The following is a 25026-nucleotide window of genomic DNA, read 5'->3' as shown; positions in this document are numbered from 1 at the left end:
TTTACCAGCCAGCCAATATTTTAGATGGCTTCAATGAAAACATTGCGTTTGCGCATCGTATCCAGATCTTCAAAAATTAAAGTCCACACCTGATCTCCTTCTGCAAATGACTACTATTACCTCTCTCAAAGGTGTTGCTTCTAAATCAGGGGTCTCAAAGTCCCACCTTGAGGGCCGCAATCCAGTCGGATTTTCAGGATTTCCCCAATGAATATGCATGAGATCTATGTGCATGCACTGCTTTCAATGCATATTCATTGGAGAAATCCTGAAAACCCGACTGGATTCAGCCCTCAAGGAGGGACTCTCAGGTCCCTGCTCTAAATGGTACACATTACTGCGACAGGCGTCTTCTGTGTCTATATCACAGCTGATGAGGGTTTGGCACCCTGACCTAGATATTTCTGCAGAAGATGAGGTTTGGCAGGAAGTGTGGACCAGAGTATTTAAGTCTAATCGAGTGGCTCCAGTACTTCAATCGATATATTTTCTTTTACATCGGTCTCACTGGACCCCACAGAAGCTTGCTAAATTCAATGCTGGTCCTGTGGGTAATCAGTGGGTACATTGCCTCATACCATATATCAATGCTCACACGTTATGGTGTACTAGGAGAAGGTTTGGAACACCATCTCTTCCATTTGAAAGATTCGCAGACCTTTACATCTCAAAATGATTGTTCTTGAACAACAGGGCTTTACACATTCCCTCTCTGAACCAAATGCTTGTTTGCTCAACATTTTACTGTTTTTGGCTATTAAAAACATTTTGCATTGCTGGAAGGACTTATCCAAAGTGGAATTCATTGTATGGTGGAATACAGTCTGTTTAACTACCACATTTGAAAGTGTTATTGCGGGAAAACATCATTCCACTAGCTCATTCCTTAGAATATAAGAACATAAAGGTCTAAAGAAGTTCGATCACGTGACGCCATACTTCAAACAGCTACACTGGTTGCCGATGGAAGCTCGTGTAAAGTTTAAGTTCGCCTGCCTCTGTTTTAAAGTTTTCTACGGTCTAACCCCTAAATACATCACTGACCTATTCTCCTTCTCAGCCAACAAACACAAGAGAAGCTCCCACTCGCACTTATTTTCTCCCCCGATTAGAGGATGCAAACTAAAAAAACACCATGAGCATCTTCTCTCACATCAGGCTTCTCTATGGGGTAAAGACCTAGAACAACTCCTATTGCCCACCACTTATGAGGTATTCAGGAAACGCCTCAAAACTCACCTATTCCTGAAATACCTAGACAGCTGACCCACTTCCCTCCTTCCCCTCTCTTGCCCTTTCTCCCCATTGTTCCCACATCCCTTAAGTTAACTCAACTTGTACATCAACTCAACTTGTACCCCACTAATCTTCTGTAAACCGCATAGAACTTAACGGTATTGCGGTATATAAACTGTTATTATTATTATCATTATTATTATAAGAATTTGCCTCCGCTGGGTCAGACCAGAGGTCCATCCCGCCCAGCGGTCCACTCCCGCGGCGGCCCCTCAGGCCTATCACCTGTGCAGTGATCCCTGATAGAGAATGACACGGTGGCGGTTTACCCGCGGCCACCGCATTTTAGCCGCGGGTCACCCGCCGAAACGGGGAACGAAAACTAGCAGTCGCTGCAGCGACAGGGACAAGGCCATTCACCGCCCGTGGGGCGGTGAATGGTCTTGTCCCCGCAGTGAGGCATAAAGGATCGCGCGGTCCCCGCAGCACACACCCACCTGCCCAATCGATCCTAGTGTTTAGCCAGCTCTCTCCCTTCTCCTCACCTTAGTTTGTAGATTTTCTTTTTCGGCGACCCGCACGCTATCAGAGAGCCGCGCACCCGCTGCTGCTCAGTTTCGATCTTCTCCTCTAACGCAACCGGAAACAGGAAGTTGTAGCAGAGCAGAAGATTGAACACTGAGCAGCTGCGCATGCGCGGCTCTTTGGGAAAGCGTGCATGTCGCCGAAAAACAAAACCTACAAACTAAGGTGAGGAGAAGGGAGAGAGCTGGCTAAACAGTAGGATCCATTGGGCAGGTGGGTGGTGGCTGCGGGAACCGTGTGATCGTCGTGTTCCCGGCTCAAATTGGAAGGACGGAGTGAAAGGGAAAAGGATTCTGGGCCAAGGGGATGAAGACGGAAAGAAAAACCCACAGCAGGAAAGAAAGGGAAGGACAGGCAGGTGAGCCAGATGCTAGAAGCAAGGGTGGGGGGAGGGGAAGAAAGAGGGAAAAAAGCTAGATGGGGTTGAAAAGAAGAGACACACTGGTATGGAAGAGGAAGATAGGGGAAATCTGGACACAGGAAGGTAACAGAAAGAGGGGAAATTATGTGCATGGGGCATAGGGACAGTGACATAAAGGGGACATGCCATGGGGATAGTATATGGACACAGGGGGGGGGGCAATGGCAGATACATAGGGGAGATATTAGAAATGGGGAAAATAGCACAGAAGCGAGATGGTTTGTGGGGATGGGACAGGGACCGAGCTTGCAGGCTCCAGTGGCTTGCACAAATTACATTGTAATGTGCCATGAAAATAAGAGGGAGGAAGGTAGATAGATAGGCCACGCAAGAGGAGCTGAAGGGTAGTAGAAAGGAACAGATGGTAAAGGAGGGAGGGAAGGGTGGTGGTGGAAAGGAATAGGACAGACATTGAAGGAGGGTGGAGAGGAACAGACCCCGAAGGGAAATGTGGAAGACAGAGTGGGAAGAAGACAGATGCCAGACTATGGGGGAGTGGAGGGAAGAAGATGGGTGCTAGACCAATTGGAGAGGGGGGGGGGTGAAGGGAGAGGCACAGTAACAGCAAGTGGAAGACGCAGAGAGAAGACACACAGTGGATGGAAGGAATTGAATGAGAAGATGTGGAAAGCAGAAACCAGACAACAAAGGTAGAAAAAAAAAATTATATTTATTTATTTATTTTTTGCTTTAGGATAAAATAGTATATTAGTTGTGTTGATAAAAATTTATAAACAAAGCCCTGCCAGCTGAACATCTCTTTCTCTAGTTCAGCAGCAGGAACTTTGATTTATAAGAAAGGAATAAGCTAAATATTACAGTACTAAGGCTTATATGGATACAGCGGGGACGGTGACGGGGCGGTGAATGGGATGGCAGTGGCGGTGACGGGGCGGTGAAAGGGATGGCGGTGACGGTGACGGGGCGATGAAGGGAACAGCGGTGACGGGGCGGTGCAGAGGATGGTGGGCCGGTGACGGGGCGGGGACAGATTTTTTCCCCGTGTCATTCTCTAATCCCTGACTATTCCTATAACCTAGCTCAACTGGAAGGCAGGGAGGGAGAGCGGCTACGAACTCAACACAGAAGGAAGGGGAGGGGCATGAACATGGTACACAGAAGGGAGGGAATAGAAAGGGAGAACTGATGGACATGAGTGTGTGACTGAGAGATGGGGAAAGGAAGAAAAGAAAATTGGGCATAGAGAGAGGAGTGAGGTAGAGATGCATGGGGAATATAGAAGGATGAGAGGGAGAAATGTTGGACAGATTGAAGGGGATGCAAGGGGGAGAATGATGGACATAGTGATGGAGGGAGAGATGTGGCATGGTGCTGAAGAGGGGTGATAGAAGGTGAAATGGGCATGGGGCTGGTGGGCAGCGGTGAAAAATGTTGCACATGATCCAGGAGATGAGAGAGGGAGAAATGTTGAATGTGGTAGTAGAGAGGGTGGGAGAAATGCACCCTGAATCTCTCTCTCTTTCCCCACTCACTTTGCAGCAAGGGTGCGAATGAGAGAAAGACAGATGGACAGTGAGAGAGAGGAGGGAGACAAGTAGCCTAGAGGGGTGGAGGAGAGAGGGGATGACGGTCAGTCTAGAAGAGGTATGCAGGCAGATTGATAAGCTTAAGAGCGATAAATCCCAGGCACCGGATGGCATCCATCTGAGGGTCATCAAGGAACTGAAAGGGACTATAGCTGAACTGCTTCAACTAATAGCCAATCTGTCAATCAAATCGGGAAAGATTCAGGAAGACTGGTGAATGTTATGCTGATCTTCAAAAAAGGTTTAATGAGAGATCTGGGAAACTACAGACCGGTGAGTCTGACCTCGGTACCGGGAAAGATGGTGGAGACGCTGATAAAGCACAGTTACTTACTGTAACAGGTGTTATCCAGGGATAGCAGGCAGCTATTGTCACGTATGGGTGACGTCACCGACTGAGCCCCGATGCGGACGCCTCACAAACAGACTTGCTTGAAGAAACTAGAAGATTTGAGTCGCCCACACCGAGCATGTGCGAATGCCTTCCAGCCCAGCGTCGGGAGCGTCTCCTCAGTTCAGATAGCTAGCAGAGAAGCCAACTAGGGGAGGTGGGTGGGTTGTGAGAATAGCTGCCTGCTGTCCCTGGATAACACCTGTTACGGTAAGTAACTGTGCTTTATCCCAGGACAAGCAGGCAGGTATTCTCACGTACGAGTGACTTCCAAGCTAACCAAAATGGGATGGTGGGAGTATTGGCAATTTAGGAGAATAAATTTTGTAATACTGTTTGGCCAAACGGTCCATCCCGTCTGGAAAAAGTATCCAGACAATAGTGAGAAGTGAAGGTATGAACCCAGGACCAATTAGCAGCTCTTCAAATTTCCTCAATAGGTGTAGATCTGAGGAAAGCTACTGAAGCTGCCATAGCTCAAACCTTATGGGCTGTGACTTTACTGTGAAGGGGTAATCCAGCCTGGGCATAGCAGAAAGAGATACAAGCCGCCATCCAGTTAGAGATGGTACGCTTAGAAATAGGATGTCCCAACTTATTTGGATCGAAGGAGACAAAAAGTTGAGGAGCAGTTCTGTGTGGTTTGGTGCGTTCCAAATTGAAAGCCAAAGCACGTTTACAGTCCAGAGTATGAAGACCAACTTCTCCAGGATGAGAATGATTTAGAAAAAACACTGGAAGAACAATGGATTGGTTGAGATGAAATTTCGAGACCAATTTAGGGAGGAATTTAGGATGAGTACGAAGAATCACCTTGTCATGATGGCTCACTGTAAAAGGTGGATCCGCAACTAAAGCTTGTAGCTCACTGAATCGTCTTTAGAATGAGAAGGAATGGAGGAAATGCATATAGGAAGAGATTCGTCCAGTCCAGAAGAAAAGCACCTGCCTCGAGAAGAAGAGGAGTGTAAATCCTGGAGCAGAACTGAGGCAGTTTGTAGTTGTAGGGAGCTGCAAAGAGGTCTATCTGAGGTGTTCCCCACTGAGAGAAAATGTGATGAAGGGACGATGAATGGAGAGTCCATTCGTGAGGCTGCAGAAGACGACTCAAGTTGTCTGCCAAGGCATTGTCCGCCCCTTGAATGTAAACAGCTTTGAGGAAGGTGTTGTGGCGGATTGCCCAATTCCAAACTTTCAGAGCTTCTTGACATAGGGAGGCAGATCCCGTGCCCCCCTGTTTGTTGACATAATACATGGCAACCTGATTGTCTATCCGAATGAGGACTACTTGGTCGTGAAGAAGCGTTGAGAGCTTTGAGGATCGCTCTGAGTTCCAGCAGATTGATATGACAGTGACGATCTGTACTTGTCCAGTAGCCTTGAGTACGGAGACCATCGAGATGAGCCCCTCAAGCGTAAGTCGAAGAATCTGTTGTGAGAACCTTCTGATGAGGGGACGTTTGAAAAAGCAAGCTTCTGGAGAGATTGGAAGAGAGCATCCACCAGCGGAGAGATTGCTTCAAAGAAAGAGTGACTTGTATGTGGCGAGAAAGTGGGTCACAAACCTGCATCCATTGAGATGCCAGGGTCTACTGATGAATTCTGAGGTGAAGTCTGGCAAAAGGAGTCGCGTGTACTGTGGAAGCCATGTGACCCAGGAGCAGTGTTCCCGCTAAGGTGCGCTGGCCTGCGCTCGCGCACAAAATATTACATCGCAGCGCAAAGTTTCTCTTCACAGCGCACACACGCGTCGCAAAGGTAAGGGGAGGTAAGGTAAGGGGACGCATTGGGGGGATTGCACTTCCCCACAATTGCCATGCTTCGGTTCCTCTTCTTCCTTCCTTCCTCCCCCCCCCCCCCCGCGGGACCCTGCGGCACCATCAACTCTTACTCCCTCTAATGTCGGCCCTGCAGCTCCAGACTTCCTCGCACCTTCTCCCCTCCCCCTTTGGATCGCTATTATTTTAAATGTTATAGCCGCGGAGCTGTATCCATCAGTGGAGATGTCTAACCTCGGCCTGCCCCGGAACTCTTACTGCAACAGTGACTTCCTGTTCCTGCCTAGACGGGCGGCTGCTGCAGTAAGAGTTCCGGGGCAGGCCGAGGTTAGACATCTCCACTGATGGATACAGCTCCACGGCTATAACATTTAAAATAATAGCGATCCAAAGGGGGAGGGGAGAAGGTGCGAGGAAGTCTGGAGCTGCAGGGCCGACATTAGAGGGAGTAAGAGTTGATGGTGCCGCAGGGTCCCGCGGGGGGGGGGGAGGAAGGAAGGAAGAAGAGGAACCGAAGCATGGCAATTGTGGGGAAGTGCAGAGCTGCAGGGAAGAGTGTTGCGGTACCCAGCTGGAGGGAGAAGGAAGATGAGGGAGGGAATTAAAGGAGATGCCAGGGCTTGGAGCATAGGAGGAAGGTATGCCAGTCTAAGGGAAAAGGAAGGGGGAGATGTGAGAGCATGGAGGGGGAGCGAAAGATGGAAGAAAAGGAAAGGAGAGAGATGCCAGAGAATCAGGGAAGGGGAGATACCAGACTATGAGGAGAGGTGTGGGAGAGGGAAGGCGAGGAGAGAGATGCCAGACCAATGGGGTGAAAGGAGAGATGGAAGGGGGAGGCATACAGTTTCTGGAAGGGGCATAGAAGGAGAGAAGATGCCATATAGGGGAAGAGAGACGGCAGACAGTGAATGGAAGGAAGAGAGTTACAAGAAGATGAAGAAAGGAGAAACCACAGAAGACAAAGGTAGAAAAAAATTTCTATTTATTTATTGCTTTAGGAGACATGTGTCACTGTTTCTGTGAAGCATTGTATGCAGAGTCCAGCTTCTTGCTGGTTCAATTTAACCTTTGTCTATGTATTTTTATTTTATCCCCCCTTTTACAAAACTGTGAAGCGTTTTTAGCACCAGCCTTGGTGGTAGCAGCTCTGATGCTCAGAATTTTATGAGCATCAGAGCTGTTACCTCCGTAGCTAAAATCCACACTACAGTTTTGTAAAAGAGGGAGGGGTTAGTTTGTGATTACATATTCCTTACTAGGCGAAGGTGTTTTCTGTGTTCTGTGTGTTCGAAAGACATGGTTTTCTGTTAGGATTGACGGTGTAGGATTGATCTGTGCTGGTGTGGCTTGTTTAGTTTTACAATGGGTGTATTGATGTACTGCTCACTGCAATATGTAAGATGCTGCCTTTTCCTAGGTACTCATGTGTGGACGTGTGGTTTGTTACTAAAAATCATGTTTTTCTTACAGATGGGGGGGGGTGCCAAAAAATGATGGGCCCCGGATGTTACATATGCTAGGTACGCCACTGTATGTAAAGATACCAGAAAGCTGGCGTAGCAAAAACTTCTAAGTTTTGAGTATTTAACCCTCCCACAATCTCACGGGCACTCGTTTCAAGTTTATTGAGATTTTGATTTAAACGCAATATCAAATATTTTCAATGCGTATAACAAAAATAAATTTGGGGAAATAAATAAAACCATTTGAACCAGTCTTCCCGCTAAGCTGCGCTGGCGTGCGCTGGCGCACAAAATATTACATCGCAGCGCACACGTTTCTCGTCACAGCGCACGATCGGAAGAGGCGTACGGCAGATGGCAGGGCGGCGAGAGGAGAATCGGGCGAGTTGGCTCATAACTTGCTGGCGCCCGATATTTTTGGCTCACGGTGAAAAAAGTTTGCTCACAACACCCGCCCGCTTAGAGGGAACACTGCCCAGGAGTATCATCATGTGTCTCGCCGAGATGGATGAGCGGGCAGACACTGAGTGACAAATATGGAGAAAAGCTTGCAGACGTTGTTGCGCGAGGAATGCTCTGAGTCGGACAGTGTCCAGAACAGCTCCAATGAATTGTAGATTCTGAGAGGGTTGAAGTGGGATTTTGGAAAGTTGATTTCGAATCCCAAACTTTGTAGGAACCAGATAGTCCGTTGGGTCGCTATTATAACCCCTTGAGATGTTGAATCTTTGATGAGCCAGTCGTCGAGGTAGGGAAATACCTGAAGACCATGACTCCTTAGAGCTTCTGCCACCACTACCAGGCACTTGGTGAACACTCTGGGAAACGAGGCCAGGCCGAATGGTAGTACTCTGTATTGATAATGCAGATTCCCCACCCGAAATCTGAGGTACTGACGGGAGGCCGGATGAATGGGAATATGAGTGTAGGCCTCCTTGAGATCCAGAGAGCATAACCAGTCGTTCTGCTTGAGGAGGGGATAAAGGGATGCCAGGGGATAAAGGGATGCAACATGCAAAATTTTTCTTTGACTAAAAATTTGTTGAGCGCCCTGAGATCCAGAATGGGTAGTAGTTTGCCTGTCTTCTTCGGAACAAGGAAGTAACAGGAGTAAAACCCCTTGTTCTGCTGCTCCAGGGGAACTGACTCTATGGCTCGAAGACGAAGCAGAGCTTGAGCTTCCTGAAGAAGAAGGGTGGTCTGGGACGAATTGGAAGGATACTCTCTTGGAGGAAGTTCTGGAGAAACTTGAGTGAAATGAAGATAGTATCCCTCCCTGATGATGGAAAGAACCCAGAGGTTGGATGTAATTGTCGTGCATTGGTTGTAAAAAAGATGGAGATGACCTCCTATAGGAGGAAAAAAGGGTAGAGTCAGAACGATGGAGGTTATGCTCTGTTTTAAGCAGTCAAAAAGGCTGAGTAGCCTTAGGTACAGCAGAAGGCTGAGGCTTTTGTTGCTTCTGAGGCTGCTGCTTCTTGAGAGGAGGGCGAGTATAAGGAGGAAAACGCTGCTGATAGATATAATAATAATAATAACAGTTTATATACCGCAATACCGTGAAGTTCTATGCGGTTTACAAAGATTAAGCAAAGGTACAAATTGATTGACTTTAAGAGGGGAGGAAGAAAGAGGGTTAATATGACAGGAAATACATTTTTAAGGAGGGAGTGATCAATAGAACAAGTTAATCGCTATAGAGGGGAGAGAGAAGAGAGGATCAGTTGTCTAGATACTTTAGGAACAGGTGTGTTTTTAGACGTTTTATAAATTCCTCATAAGTAGTGGGCGAAAGCAATTGTTCTAGGTCTTTACCCCATGATGCTGCTTGGTGCTAGAGAAGATGTCCATGGTGCTTTTTCAGTTTACAACCTCTCACTGGGGGGGAAACGAAGTTGGAATGTGAGCTTCTCTTGTGCAGGTCTTATAGGCTTAGCAGGAGCAGGTTTAGGCTTAGGTCTGACAATAGAGCGAAAGATTTTTTATGGTCAGACAATTTCTTGGTGGCTGCCTCGATGGATTCATCACAGAGATCATTGCCGTCACAAGGAACATTAGCTAGACGGTCTTGAAGATTAAGGTCCATATCAATGGTACGAAGCCAAGCAAGACGACGCATAGCCACAGAGCAAGCAGCTGCTCGAGCAGACAACTCGAAGGCATCGTAAGATGACTGTAGAAGATGCAGACGGAGTTGAGATAAAGAAGCAATGACTTCTTGAAATTCAAAGTGCATTTGAGGATCCAAATAACTCAAGAACTTTGGAAGTAGAGAAATGAAGAACTCAAAATAAGTGATAAAATGAAAATTATAATTGAGGACCTTGGATGACATCATAGCATTCTGATAGATGCGACGTCCAACCCTGTCCATAGTTTTTACCTTCCCTGCTAGGAGGAACGGTGGCATAAACCTTGGAAGGATGAGACCTCTTCAAAGAGGATTCGACAAGCAGGGATTGATGAGACAACTGTGAATTTTCAAAACCCTTGTTATGTACAGTTTTATACCTAGAGTCCAACTTTCTTGGAACAGCTGGTATGGTATAAGGTGTTTCCAGGCATCGACTAAAAGTCTGATTCAAAAGCTTGTGAAGAGGAAGCTTGAGGTTGAGGAAGATGCATGACTTTGAGATACTCCTTGGAGTACTTAGAGCCAGTATCTAATTGAAGATTCAAGTCCACAGCCATCTGATGAAGGAAAGATGAAAAAAACAGCTGTTCTGCCAATGTTTGGCCTCGAGAAGGACTTGAGGACATCGAGGCAGCTCGGGCCGAAGAGGATGCTTCGGCATGATAAAAGGGAACCATAGAACATGGAGACCTGGACGAAGCAATCGAAACCGCTGGATCCTCGAGGTTCGGCATCGGAGACCTCGATCGAGGAGTCGGTGACAAAAGTGGAAGAAAAGGATGCTTCATCTCAGTGGAAGAATGCCTCGATGAATGCCTCAATCTTCGATGAGAACTGTGCAATTTTAAAAGGTGCATGCGCTTTCTACCGGTGGGCCAGCTCTAGTAGCCATTTTATATTTTCTCGCGGGTCAAATATAATTACACTGCAAGCCTGATTTGACACCCCTGTTCTAACCCAATCCAAGTATCTTATGAAACAAACACCAGGGTTTAAGTTAAAGATAAGTCTTATTAATGTTCACGGCCATGTTGACCAGAAAACTGCATCTCATGAATGCTCAGATAAAGATGAGCCAGGTTTAGAAATTGAGGTTCTCCTAGGACAAGCAGGATGAGTCAGCCACATATGGGTGATGTCCCAACAGCTCCCAATTTGCGGATAAGCTCTCCAATAGCTCAGAGAGATTTTTTTTTTTTTCTCTTTCTCTCTGAGCACGTGCAGTGCCCGGGCCCCACTGGGCATGCCCAAGCCCTACCCATTTCCCCCTGCTTCCCCCTAATCCCCAGTCTTTAGTTTCCACCCATTCCCATCAGTCAGATTTTCTACAGCTCTCCATTACAACTTTTCTACTCATCACCTTGAAGATGCCTGAATCATCTAAAGAAACGACTGGGATGCAGGAGAAGGATGAATACACTGGATCCTCATGAATTGTGCACCCACTGATTGGATCCGGCGCTCGAGGTTTCCGTGTTGCTTGCATTGTGCGCACATGTCACCACGTGCACGCAAGCTAAAGAAGAGGGCACTGAGAGACTTCATGAAGAGAAGTGAGGCCCGAGAATCTTCCTCCAGCAGCTATCCTCATCGGAATGCAGCAGCGGGGATCCACAAACTACAGCGGCAAGGAGCCTTCAGGATGCCCTGTCTCAGCTAATCCCCCCGCCTGCACTCAGCCCGGTAGAGAAATATCTCCCGGAGTCCCTGCATGTTGCCGCTTACACCCAGCCTCTGCAGGGCAGCCGATAGGAGTCTCACCAGACGAGAGATCTCTCCAGGACTTACTGCATGCTGCCGCGTAAAGCCAGCCTCTGCGGTCAGCAGATCTGGGTTTTCGCCCTCCAGACTGAGAGATCTCCCCCGGAGTTTTTGCATGCTGCCGCGTAAAGCCAGCCTCTGCAATCAGCAGATTGGGGTTTTCGCCCTCCAGACTGCATGGTGCCGCGTACAGTCAGCCTCTGCAGGGAGCCGATCGGGGTTCCCCCTCCAGCCCCAAAGGTAAGTCCTATCTGCTTGTTTTTGGGAAAACTTCTGCTAATCTTTTGCAGCCCCGAGGACTCTGCCCCACCCTCCTCCCAATCTGAATTTAAGGAGAAAGAAACTCCCATGCTTCTTTCCCTCGGAGGGGACCTGCAGACCTCTCCCACCAGCAGGAGACATGCTGCCCCAGAGTTAAGCTTGTAAAGGACATGTTGAAAAAAAAAATATAAAAAAAACACCTACTCGATGCTTCTTTCCCTCTTGGGGTCCTGCAGAGTCTGCAGTTCACACCTCTCCAACCCCCCCTCCCCCTCTCATGTCAGAAGTCTGCCTTTCACAGCAGGGTGCGGCTATCATCAGTGATGCATGTCAGACTACGCCTCTCCAAAGGTGGGGGTTTGAAAATCCTCAGCCTAAAGAGCAGTTCACTGCACTTCAGATACCTAGGCACAGAGTACTTTTCCAGCCAGCATGAGGGACTCTGCTACTATTTATGATTTCTATAGCACCGAAAGGCATATGCAGCGCTGTACAGTTTAATATAGAATAGGCAGTACAACAGAAGCCCACTCAAGAGGCATCATCACTCCTCTTTCTCTGCCTCCTGGCATAGTGGTAAACGCAGCCAGGAGCACTGGCACAGATGAAGGGGTGAATCCTAAAAATTGACAGCCCATCTAGTCTGCCCACCCTAATGACCCTCCCCTGCCTTTACTTTGCGAATAGATCCCACGTGTTTATCCCATTTGGCCTTAAAATCAGGCACGCTGCTGGCCTCAATCACCTGAAGTGGAAGACCATTCCAGCAATCAACCACTCTTTCATTGAAAAAGAATTTCCTGGTGTCACCACGCAGTTTCCCGCCTCTGATTTTCCACGGATGTCCTCTTGTTGCCGTGGGACCCTTGAAAAAGAAGATATCCTCTTCTGCATTGATTCGGCCCGTGAGATACTTGAACGTCTCGATCATGTCTCCCCTCTCTCTGCGCTCCTCGAGCGAGTATAGTTGTAATTTATCTAACCGTTCTTCATACGGGAGATCCTTCAGTCCCGAGACTATCCGGGTGGCCATTACCTGGACCGACTCCAGCCTCAGCACATCCTTACGGTAATGCGGCCTCCAGAATTGCACACAGTATTCCAGGTGAGGTCTCACCATGGATCTATACAGAGGCATAATGACTTCAGGCTTATGGCTGACGAAACCCCTGCGTATGCAACCTATGATTTGTCTTGCCTTGGAAGAAGCTTGCTCCACTTGATAGGCAGCCTTCATGTCCTCACTGACGATCACCCCTAAGTCCCGTTCTGCTACCGTTCTTGTTAGGATCTCGCCATTAAGGGTATATGTCCTGCATGGATTTTGGGTACCCAGGTGCATAACTTTGCATTTTTTGGCATTGAAGCTGAGCTGCCATGTCTTAGACTAGGTCTCTAGTAAGAGTAGATCATGCATCATATTGTCGGGCATTGAATTTTTTTCTATTGTACTTTTGCCCACTACATTGCTTAGTTTGGCGTCATCGGAAAATAATGTTATCTTACCTCGGAGCCCTTCTGCCAAGTCCCTTATAAAGATATTGAAAAGTATCGGGCCCAAGACAGAGCCCTGGGGCACCCCGCTGATCACCTCTGCCATTGCAGAGGGGGTGCCGTTCACCATCACCCTTTGAACCCTACCTCCAAGCCAGTTCCCAACCCACTTCGTCAATGTGTCGCCCAAACCTATGGAACTCATCTTGCTTAGCAACCTGCGATGAGGTACGCTATCGAATGCCTTGCTAAAGTCCAGGTATACGATGTCAAGGCTCTCCCCCCCCCCCCTCAAGAAGGACAGAGAATGTCGGTGGGGTACATGGAGCCACCCAACCAGTCAAGTGGAGCAGCACATGAACCTGTGAACCATCAGGGGTGGGACCAGCAGCAACAGTTAATCCTCCTGCTGACCCACTCCTCTCTCAGCGGGCAACACTCCCCCCAATGCCCCCCTTTAGAGGGAGCCACGCACAACAACATGGCGCTTTCCAACAGCATGCCATGCACCTAAGCAACGGAGGAACAAGCAACACACCAGCCTCCAGCCACACCCCGAGTCACCAACCAAAATAAATAAATAAATAATTAACAAAAAAAAAAAAGAAAACCCACAAACGAGGACTCACCCCAAGTCCCTCCAGAAACTCACAGCCTTTCTCAAGATCTACGTGGGTGGACAACAAGTACCCAGGACAGAGTACTACAAGGCTTGAACTACCAGTACCAGTACTTCACGCAGGCAGTGGCGATTCCAGTCCACAAGAACCTCCTGGACTGCAGAGACAAGATTTTGGCTGACTCCCTCTTCAGGGCAACCAACATCAAGGAGACTGGGATTGAAGTACCAGATCTTTTCAGCCCAGAAATTCGACAACCCGCAGCAGCCATACATGGACATTGCGGTAGACTTGGCGCTTAAGAGAAACAGGGCAGCACGACCCCCCCCCCCTCCAACGCCCCGTCAGGGACGGACCTGAAAAACCTGGATTCCACGGGGAAAAAAGACCTTCGAGGGCATAATGCTGAGCGCACGAATTGCTGTGCTCCAGTTCCTGATGCTGCTTTATCAGGAGGCCAGAGAGAGAAAATAAATAAATAAAATAAAATAGGGACTACAGCTGACTACTGATCCAGTCCACACTGGCAGCAGTCTGTGCCCCAGTGCTCGCAACAGTAACATAATTGCTACGCAAACAAGCACCGCCCGAGGGGCAGGGGCATCCAAGGGCAGCCCTCTCCCCAAGACAAAAACAGAACCTTGACCACCCTCCGGCCCAGCAGGATCAGATTGACTGCGAAGGCTTGGCCCAGGATCACCATCGACCAGTGGGCCTTCAGTATCATCAAGCAGGGATTCCGAATTCATCTCCACTCCCGCCCCCCCCCCCCCACGAATGGGCGGGGCACCCTCCATCTGACGACCCAATTTTCCTGCAGCAAGGAGAGGACCTGCTTCGGCAGAATCAATAGAGGCGGTGATGAATAGAGGAGATCACCAAGGGATTTCTACTCCAGGAACCGCCGCATCCCCATGGACAAGGACAACGCTCGATCCTGGATCTCTGCAAGCTCAACAGGTGCATACACAAGGTCCAGAAGCACTCTCTGGGTACAGTCTTGGCCCTGTTACAGCACGAGTATTGGCTAGTATCCCTGGACTCTCAACGGCTCCACGAACGTTCACAAAGTGCGTGGCAGTGGCACATCCTCGCCTTCAAGGGGTGACAGCTGGCAGCCCCGACAACCACCATAACCCTTCTCCAAGAACTGGGGTTCCTTATAAACTACATGAAATCCCACCTGATACCCCCCAGGGGATATCGTTCATCTGGGCAGTCATCGACACCACACAGACCAAGTCCGTCCTACGGGACTACCAGATCGATGCCATGACATCCCTGGCCCAGTGCATCCCTGCCAGCAGCTCATCGTCAGCACGCTCCCTCCTGTGTCTCGGCTGCGGTCTTTGTTGTCCAGCACACCAGACTACACATGAGATCCCTGAAAGGGCACCTCAGACGTCACTGGGACCAGTGTACCCAACTTCTGACCACCCAGATACCCATTCGCCAGCCCATACACAAGACGCTTCACTGGTGAACGGCCCGAGATAACTTAGCAAAACGGAAACCAGACCACCACCTCACCAGCTGGTGGCCACCATGGATGCCTCCAAACATGGTGGGGGGACACACCTTCTCGATCCTCGCACAGGCGTCCTCACTCCATATCTACCTACTGGAACTCAGAGCCATAGAGAATGCCCTCGAAACCTTCAAACAATGGGTGACAGGCAGGGCAGTTCTCACCCAAACAGAAAACCAGGTGGCCATGCACTATATCAACAAGCAGGGAGGGACAGGGTCAGCCTCGTTATGCAAGGAAGCTTGCCGCATGTGGGAGTTCACCAACTCCATTCAATGCCCCATTCAGGCAACTTACCTCCCGGGGGAGCAGAACAACCTGGCAGAAAGCCTTAGCCACCAGCTGGATCCCGATGAGTGGTGTCTCAACCCAACGGCGACGAAGAAGATCTTCAGCACCTTTGGCACACCGAGCATCGACCTGTTGGCAACCGAACTGAACTCAAAATACTCGACCTTCTGCGCAAAGAGATCAACCCATCGCCGTCTTAGCCCCGACGGTCTGTCTGTGAGTTGGAACCATGGACTCTTATACGCCTACCCGCCATACTCTAAGTCCTGCAGAAGATCCTTCAGGACAGAGCAACGGTGATCATGATTGCCCTGTCCAGGCCCCTGTAACCATGGTTCCCGTCCCGGCAAGGGATAGCGGTTCACCCACCTCACCCCCCTCCCGATCAGTGCAGTTCTCATAACACAACGCGGGAATCTAACCCTCCACCACGACCTGCGTTCCTTAGCCCTGACCGCATGAATGATGAGAGGATAAACCTACCACAAGACATGGAGCACACACTTATAGCAGCCAGAAGACCTTCAACCAGAAAACGCTATGGGATTGAAATGGAGAAGGTTCCGCTACCGGTGCACAGACACGCAGCGAGACCCCTACAACTGCCCCATACCGGACATCCTGCAGTATATACTGAGCTTATCTCAGTGGGACCTAAAACCCACTTCCATCAAGGTGCACCTAAGTGCAATCGCGGCATACCACACTGGCCTAGACAACAAACCAGTGTCGAGGCATCCAGTAATCACAAAATTTCATGAAGGGACTGTCCAATCCGCATCCACCGGTCAGACCACCACCGCCCGGATGGGACTTCAACTTGGTGCCGCATCAGCTCACCTCGACTCCTTCAAACCTTTGGGGGAGGCAGATCCCGTATTCCTGGTCTGGAAAACCCTGACCATCGTGTCGGCCGACACACTCCTCCATGAGAACAGGGTGGTACCCAGAACCCATCCCCGATTCTTGCCGAAGGTGGTTTCAGCGTGCCTCCCGGCACTCTACATCTCCCCACAGGGAGGCACACAGCCACCTCAGCAACACCTCCTGGACTGTGTGCGGGCCCTGACTAGATAGTTGTGTGGGGACAGAAATCCCACCCGTCCCCGCCAAAGTCTCACCCGTCCCCACCCGTCCCCGTGAGGAATCCCACCCGTCCCCACCCATCCCCGTGAGGAATCCCTCCGTCCCCACCCGTCCCCGCGAGGAATCCCCTTCGTCCCCGCCTGTCCCCGTGAGGAATCCCCTCCGTCCCTGCCCGTCCCTATAAACTTCAGAAATAGTTATTTCATTTAATTATGCTACTGAATTAAAGGCTCTGGTAGAAACCCATTTACAAATAAGCAAAAAGACTTTATTAATTTGGAAATATTAATTGGGAAGAATACATACTTTGTAAACGGGTTTCTACCAGAGCCTCTTTTGTTTATAAATTTTTATCAACACAACTAATATACTACTTTATCCTGAAGCAAAAAAAAAAAAAAAAAGAAATAGAATTATTTTCCTACCTTTGTTGCCTGGTTTCTGCTTTCCTCATGTTCTCATTCAGTTCCTTCCATCCACTGTCTCTCTTCCTTCTGCATCTTCCATTTGCTCTGTTACTGTGCCTCTCCCTTTCTCCCCCTTCCAAATTGGTCTGGCACCCATCTTCTTCCCCCGCTCCCCCTATAGTCTGGCATCTCTGTCTTCTTCCCTGCCAGCGTCTTCTCCCCACTCTCTCTTCCCCATGTCCTGTCAGCGTCCTTCTCCCCCCTCTGTCTTCCCCATGTCCTTTCAGTGTCCTTCTCCCCCTGTCTTCCCCATGTCCTTTCAGCGTCCTTCTCCCTCTCTGTCTTCCCCATGGCCTTTCAACGTCCTTCTCCACCCCCCTCTTCCCCATGGCCTTTCAGCGTCCTTCTCCACCCCCCCCCCCGTTATCCCCATGTCCTTTCAGCGTCCTTCTCCACCCCTTTGTCTTCCCCATGTGCTTTCAGCGTCCTTCTCCCACCCCCGCCTTCCCCATGTCCTGTCAGCGTCCTTCTCCCCCTTCTGTCTTCCACAAATGCTTTCAGTGTCCTTCCCACCCCATCTTCCCCATGGCCTTTCAACGTCCTTCTCCACCCCTTTGTCTTCCCCAGTGCTTTCAGCGTCCTTCTCCCCCCCTCCTTCTCTCCCGCCCCGGTTGCAGCACAGCCGGCCAGGTCCCCTTACTTTTGTGCCGACAACAGCCCCGGTCTGACAAACCTCCCTGCCCTTAACCGCGAATCTAAATTTCCTTCTTACAGCTACTGTAAGAAGGTAATTTAGATTCGCGGTTAAGGGCTGGGAGGTTTGTCGGACCAGGGCTGTTGTCGGTCGGTCGGGAAAGCGCCACAAAAGTAAGGGGACCTGGCCGGCTGTGCTGCACCCGGGGTGGGGCGGACCGCACCCTCCCTTGGTAGCCACTCGAGCCGCGAGGCTACTCCTCCTTACCTACCCTGCCTGCAGCACAGAGCCAAACGGAAGTCTTCCAGACATCAGCGCTGACGTCGGAGGGAGGGAGGTGTCCCCACGGGATTCCCGTCGTCCCCGTTCCCATGCAGCTCTCTAGCCCTAACTATGGAGCAGATTAGACAAGCCTCAATTGTTCATCTCCTACGACCAAAACAGACCAGGACTTCCGGCCACCAAACGCAGGCGCTCGCGCTGGATATACAAGTGCATCCCCTTCACCTATAGAAAAGCGCAGTGTCAACCGCAAGTGGGAGCCCATGCCCACCAGCGCAGAGCCATAGCCACCACAACGGCTCATCTGCACTACACACCAATAGGGGACATCTGCGATGCAGCCACTTGGTCCTCCATGCACACCTTCACCAAGCACTACTGCCTCGACATAGCATTCCATGCTCCAAATGCATTCGGCCGAGCAGTCTTGGAAGTGGCTCTCCCCTCCCGGGAGGGACAGCAACCACGAGCACAGCCTTGACAAACACTGATCAAGTAGGGTGTTATAAATATCGACAAACACTGATCAAGTAGGGTGTTATAGATATTGATTAAGTAGGTCTTCCAGCACTCTTGTCTAGACTGAATGTGGAATAGGCAAGTATGAATTATCACATGCAAGTACGAATTGTCACTGTTGACCAGTTGGTTTCTCACTGTTCATTGATTGTCATTGACCAGTTCACTGTTCTGTGAGTATTATTGCTCAGTTAACACAGCACTTTATCTAAAACCTTGTTTCCTTAACTTCACCTGCTTCGCCTGATTACCCTGCCCGGCTCGGCCTCCACAGCCAGGCGAGGGATGCACAGAGCGCTAAGGCGCAGGTCCAGTCGGTACATCCCTCGGCTAGGGAGTCACCCATATGTGGCTGACTCATCCTGCTTGTCCTAGGAGAAAGTGTAGTTACTTACCTGTAATGTAAGTTCTCCGTGGACAGCAGGATAGTCAGACACACAAACCACCCGCCTCCCCATATGGCCGACCCGGCCACAGCTAGGAACATCCTGGGGATTAGGGGGAAGCAGGGGGAAATGGGTAGGGCTCGGGCATGCCCAGTGGGGCCCGGGCATTGCACGTGCTTAGAGAGAAAAAAAAAATCTCTCTGAGCTATTGGAGAGCTTATCCGCAAATTGGGAGCTGTTGGGACAACACCCATATGTGGCTGACTATCCTGCTGTCCATGGAGAACCTACGTTACAGGTAAGTAACTATACTTTACAATGCCACACTTTGTCTCTCTTATTACTGCACTCACCTGAGCAGCTGCTTGTCCCAGTTTCTCTTTCCTCTGATCCTGGCTCATCCTTGATGTACGGCTCTTCCCCTCGTTCAGTGTGGGATATAATATCAGGAGTGACGGGAGGAGAGTCTGTTCCTGGGGAGAGAACATATTGCATTAGGTTTCCCAAAAGTATTTATTGTTGGATTCCCTCAAATTCAAGATATGACACAATATCCAGCGTAAAGAATTTCACCAACTTCAACAAACAAAAATCCTCAGAGGAACTGATTTAGACCTCACAAATCTCAATAAAATCACATAAACCCTCTTCACTCTTGATAGTCTACATCCCACTCTTAATAGTCTACATCCCACTCAGCCTCATTTCAAAATCTATAAGCTTCGTTATCCCTTATACAACATGTGGTCTCCTTTATCTCATCCTGAACATACGGAATAAGGTGAAACAAACACACAGAATGCTCAGACCGATATGAACGCAAAGAAAGGAAATTAATTTTCACTTCCTGCCCTATATCCCAGAAAACTCTTTCTTGCAGTAAAAGTCAGCTGTTTCAGAGATTACCTTAAACAACAGCAATAAGGATTTCTTTACAGTTCTAAATCCAGAATTGAAAAGAAATCCTTATTGCTATGGTTAAGGTAATCTTGATATCTAGGTATTTCTTGATATTTTTAGCAACCTGTATTTTATCCTCAATATCGCAGATGACATGTTCATCAGACAGAGTAAATCTCATCACCACGTCTGCCAGCCTTTGTGATCCATAGATACTTCAAGGCAGCTTGGCTCTATCCCGTTTTCTGATGTCGGCAGCCAATAATACTTACAGCCTGCCTAGTGGGTGAGATCAAGGGGAGTGATGGCAAGGACATGAGCGATAGGAGAATAGTGAGTACAGAGGTAAAAATGTGGCAATTAAGTGTAGAAAAAAGGAGACTGCCATGGATCCCAGCACCTGCAAGTAATGCCAGGCAGTGGGAACATAAGAGCGCCAGGAGATCCACGATCTGTTTCTGAAGCTTCTGTCTGCGTGGCTTGGGAAGAAAAATACGTCCCTGTAGCGTGTCACACTGAACATCTAAGTATTCTAAGGTTTGCGACAGCATCAGCTGACTCTTCTTGAAGTTGGCAATCCAGCTTAAGCGCTGCAGCAGAGATACCACCGTGTCTACTGCTTGCTCGAACTCCTGATGAGATGGAGCCCAGATTAACCAGTCCACAGAAGGATGGACCTCAACACCCATGCTGTAGAGGAAGGCCACTACAACTACCACGGCTTTTGTGGGAAGCTGTCACTAGCCCAAAAGGCAGAGTTGCAAACTGGAAATGCTGCTAAAGAACACGAAAACGCAGACACCTGCAATGATCCGGGTAGATCAAAATATTGGGTTAAGGTTCAAAGGACGCTAGAAACTCCCCTGAGTAAATGCAAGGGAATCGGCAGCTATGACCGTACACACCGTTTCCATTCAAAAATGTGGAATCTGCAGGAAGGCATCAACCTACTTTAAGATTAGAGAGTTGTGCGGGGACAGAAATCCTACCCATCCCCGCCAGGATCCTCTCCGTCCCCACCCGTCCCCGCCAGGATCCTCTCTGTCCCCACCCTTCCCCGCCAGGATCCTCTCCGTCCCCACCTGTCCCCATCAGGATCCTCTCCATACCCACCCATCCTCTCAATCCCCACCCGTCCCCGCCAGGGTCCTCTCTATCCCCACCCGTCCCCTGCCAGGATCCTCTCCGTCCCCGCCAGGATCCTCTCCGTCCCCACCCGTCCCCGCCAGGATCCTCTCTGTCCCCACCCGTACCCGCCAGGATCCTCTCCCCACCCTTCCCCGCCAGGATCCTCTCCGTCCCCAACTGTCCCCGTCAGGATCCTCTCCATCCCCACCTGTCCCCTGCCAGGATCCTCTCCGTCCCCACCCGTCCCCGCCAGGATCCTCTCCGTCCCCACCCGTCCCCGTCAGGATCCTTTTCATCCCCACCCATCCCCGCAAGGAATTACCTTCATCCCCGCCCGTCCCCATAAAAAGCAGCAATTACTTCTGACAGAATCATCAATTCCACAGTTTCTTTTGTGTTTGTGCTGCTGTTTTCCTTGTGGAATCTCTTTGGAGGAATCCTTTTTTGTTTTCTGTTCAGGAATTAACTTATAAACCCCTCTTTTACTAAGGCTGAAGTGTCCATTATATTATATGGACGAACCCTGCTTCCAAAGCCTTCCATCCTCGTGGGAGTCCCGTTGGCTAGAGGGGGGTCCCCATGGGAGTCCCGTGGGATAGAAGGGGGTCCCCGTGGGTTAGGGGGGACTCTCGTGGGATTCCTGCGAGCCCCGTTCCCGTGCAGACCTCTACTTTAGATCCAGAATGGGTCTTCAGTCCTCTGAGCCTTTATTTGCCATGATGAAGTATAAAGAGTATCTGCCACATAAGAACATAAAAATTGCCGCTGCTGGGTCAGACCAGTGGTCCATCGTGCCCAGTAGTCTGCTCAAGTGGTGGCTCTTAGGTCAAAGACCGGTGCCCTTTTAAGTCTAGCCTTACTTGCATATGTTGTGTTCCAGTAGGAACTTATCCAACCTTATCTTGAATCCCTGAAGCTGAGGCCTAAGGGCTGTCGCAGGAGCAGACTACTGGGCACGATGGACCACTGGTCTGACCCAGCAGCGGTAATTCTTATGTTCTTATCAGCCTCCGGAAGAGCATTCCAGGTTTCTACCACTCTGGTTGAAGAAGAACTTCCTTACGTTTGTACGGAATCTATTCCCTTCTAACTTTAGCGAGTACCCTCTCGTTCTCTTCACCTTGGAGAGGGTGAACAGTCTCTCTTTCTCTACTAAGTCAATTCCCTTGAATATCGTGAATGTTTCGATCATGTGCACTGGGAAAGTTAGAAGGCAAACCAGGAGAGAACAGATTCACGGAATCCAATCGAGGACAGCGTATCGAGGAGTAAGCTGTGCATCAAAGGCAGCAGACAGGTCAAGAAGGATAAGGATAGAGTAAAGGCCTTTAGATCTGGCCATGAACAAGTCATTAGTGAGGGCAGTCTCTGTGAGTGTTGAGGGCGAAAACCAGATTGTAGAGGATCGAGAATCTGTCAAGTTGAAAGGAAGTCCAGGCAGCGACAGAGAATAGCATGCTCAAGTTTCTTGAATAGGAACAGAAGAAGGGAGACAGGGCGATAGTTGGGATGGGCAGGAGGGGTCCAGCGAAGGATTCTTGAGAAGCGGTTTAACCACCACATGTTTGAAGGCAGCAAATACAGTTGCAGTGAAAAGAGATAGATTGAGAATATGGCATATGGGAGGGATAACACGATGTGAGATGGGGTCGAGTTGAGGGGTAGGAATAGGGTCTGAAGGGCATGTAGTAGGTTTGGATGAAAACAGAAGTTGTGCAGTTTCTTCCTCTGTGATTATAGAGAAGGCAGAAAAGTAAGTAGTAGTTGACGGAGGGACAAGATGGCAGGACCAGACAGGAGAAGCTTCCCGAGCTGTTTGGGTGAAGGATGAAGGGGAGGTGAGAGATTGAAGATCAGGGGAGTGAATGGTTAATAGGGGAGAAGGATGTGACTTTGTAGAGAATTCAAGAGCGATCTTGTGGACTTTGTCATGGAAGTGATCAGCCATAATCTGGGGAGAGAGAGGAGGGGTCGGAAGTGGTGTGTGCTTTGAGGAGGGAGTTAAGCGTGGCAAAGAGACGACGGGGGTTGGTAGAAAGAGAGTTAGTCGGTTGGATGTAGTAGTCTTGCTTGACCTGTGTAAGTGCAGAATTAAAAAACATAGTAACTTAGTAGATGACGGCATATATAGATCCAAATGGTCCATCCAGTCTGTCCAACCTGATTCAATTTATATATTCTAAATTTTTTCTTCTTAGCTATTTCTGGGTAAGAATGGAAAGCTCTACCTGGTACTGTGCTTGGGTTCCAACTGCCGATATCTCTGTCATAAGAACATAAGAATTGCTGCTGCTGGTTCAGGCCACTGGTCCATCGTGCCCAGCAGTATGCTCATGTGGCAGTTCTCTGGTCAAAGACCAACACCCTAACTGACACTAGCCCTACCAGCGTATGTCCTTGTTCAGCAGGGTGAAGAAGAACTTCCTTACGGTTGTGCGAAATCTATCCCCTTTCAATTTTAGATAGTGCCCTCTCGTTCTCCCTACCTTGGAGAGGGTGAACAACCTGTCCTTATCTACTAAGTCTATCCCCTTTAGTACTTTGAATGTTTCGATCATGTCCCCTCTCAATCTCCTCTGTTTGAGGGAGAAGAGGCCCAGTTTCTCTAATCTTTCGCTGTATGGCAGCTCCTCCAACCCCTTAACCATCTTAGTCGCTCTTCTCTGGACTCTTTTGAGTAGTACCGTGTCCTTCATGTACGGTGACCAGTGCTGGATGCAGTACTCCAGGTGAGGGTGCACCATGGCCCGGTACAACGGCATGATAACCTTCTCCGATCTGTTTGTGATCCCCTTCTTTATTATTCCTAGCATTTTATTCGCCCTTTTCACTCCCGCAGCACATTGCGTAGACGGCTTCATAAGTACATAAGTACATAAGTAGTCGCCTCCGCCGGGGCAGACCAGAGGTCCATCCAGCCCAGCGGTCCGCTCACGCGGCGGCCCATCAGGCATATTGCCTGGTCAGCGGTCCCTGACTAATTTTATTGCCTACCTCTACAGTTATCTCTAAACCTTCCACTGCTCTTATCTGTACCCCTCAATCCCTTTGCTTCATTGACTTGTCGATCAGAACTCCCAAGTCCCTTTCCTGGGGGGGTCTCTCCAAGTACCACCCCGAACATCCTGTATTTGTGCATGAGATATTTGTTACCAACATGCATCACTTTACACTTGTCCACGCTGAACCTCATCTGCCATGTCGCAGCCCATTCCTCGAGCTTACTCCAGCCCATCTACACCCTCCCAGCCATTGAAGCCCTCTCCAGCACATCCTCCCCCCAAATGGCTATATACAGACACAGACTGTGCAAGTCTGCCCAGTACTGGCCTTAGTTCAATATTTAATATTATTTTCTGATTCTAAATCCTCTGTGTTCATCCCACGCTTCTTTGAACTCAGTCACAGTTTTACTCTCCACCACCTCTCTCAGAAGCGCATTCTAGGCATCCACCACCCTCTCCGTAAAGTAGAATTTCCTAACATTGCTCTTGAATCTACCACCCATCAACCTCAAATTATGTCCTGTGGTTTTACCATTTTCCTTTCTCTGGAAAAGATTTTGTTCTACGTTAATACCCTTCAAGTATTTGAACGTCTGGATCATATCTCCCTGTTCCTACTTTCCTCTAGGGCAGGACTGCCTAAGTCCGGTCTTCGAGATCTACTGCAGGCCAGGTTTTCAGGATATCCACAATGAATATGCATAAGAGAGATTTGCATACCAAGAAGGCAGGGCAGTCAAATCTCTCTCATGCATATTCATTGTGGATATCCTGAAAACCTGGCCTGCCGGACTTGGGCAGCCCTGCTCTAGGGTATACATATTCAGTGCTTCCAGTCTCTCCTCATACGTCTTCTGGCGCAAGCCTCCTATCATTTTCGTTGCCCTCCTCTGGACCGCCTCAAGTCTTCTTACGTCCTTCACAAGATACGGTCTCCAAAATTGAACACAATACTCCAAGTGGGGCCTTACCAATGACCTGTACAGGGGCATCAACACCTTCTTCCTTCTACTGACTACGTCTCTCTTTATACAGCCCAGCATCCTTCTGGCAGCAGCCACTGCCTTGTCACACTGTTTTTTCGCCTTTAGATCTTTGGACAGTATAAC

General features: G+C 49.2%; 1 protein-coding gene across 4 annotated transcripts in view; it reads right to left on the bottom strand.

The window, feature by feature from the left end:
• The window catches only part of LOC117354644 (oocyte zinc finger protein XlCOF6-like), a 34432-nt gene that overhangs the window by 3157 nt on the left and 6249 nt on the right, over positions 1-25026 (bottom strand). For 3 of the 4 annotated variants that reach the window (XM_033932472.1, XM_033932474.1, XM_033932473.1), the window contains exon 3: positions 19238-19357. The exons of the other annotated variant lie outside the window; for it this stretch is intronic. In XM_033932472.1, coding sequence (XP_033788363.1) covers positions 19238-19357 — 120 coding nt within the window. The remainder of the gene's footprint in view (positions 1-19237; positions 19358-25026) is intronic. 4 annotated transcript variants of the gene reach the window in all.

Source organism: Geotrypetes seraphini, chromosome 2 (genome assembly GCF_902459505.1).
Source record: "Geotrypetes seraphini chromosome 2, aGeoSer1.1, whole genome shotgun sequence".
In the NCBI taxonomy this organism is placed as follows: domain Eukaryota; kingdom Metazoa; phylum Chordata; class Amphibia; order Gymnophiona; family Dermophiidae; genus Geotrypetes; species Geotrypetes seraphini.
The sequence above is the reverse complement of the archived record's forward strand: the minus strand, read 5'-3'. Positions and strand labels throughout refer to the sequence as shown.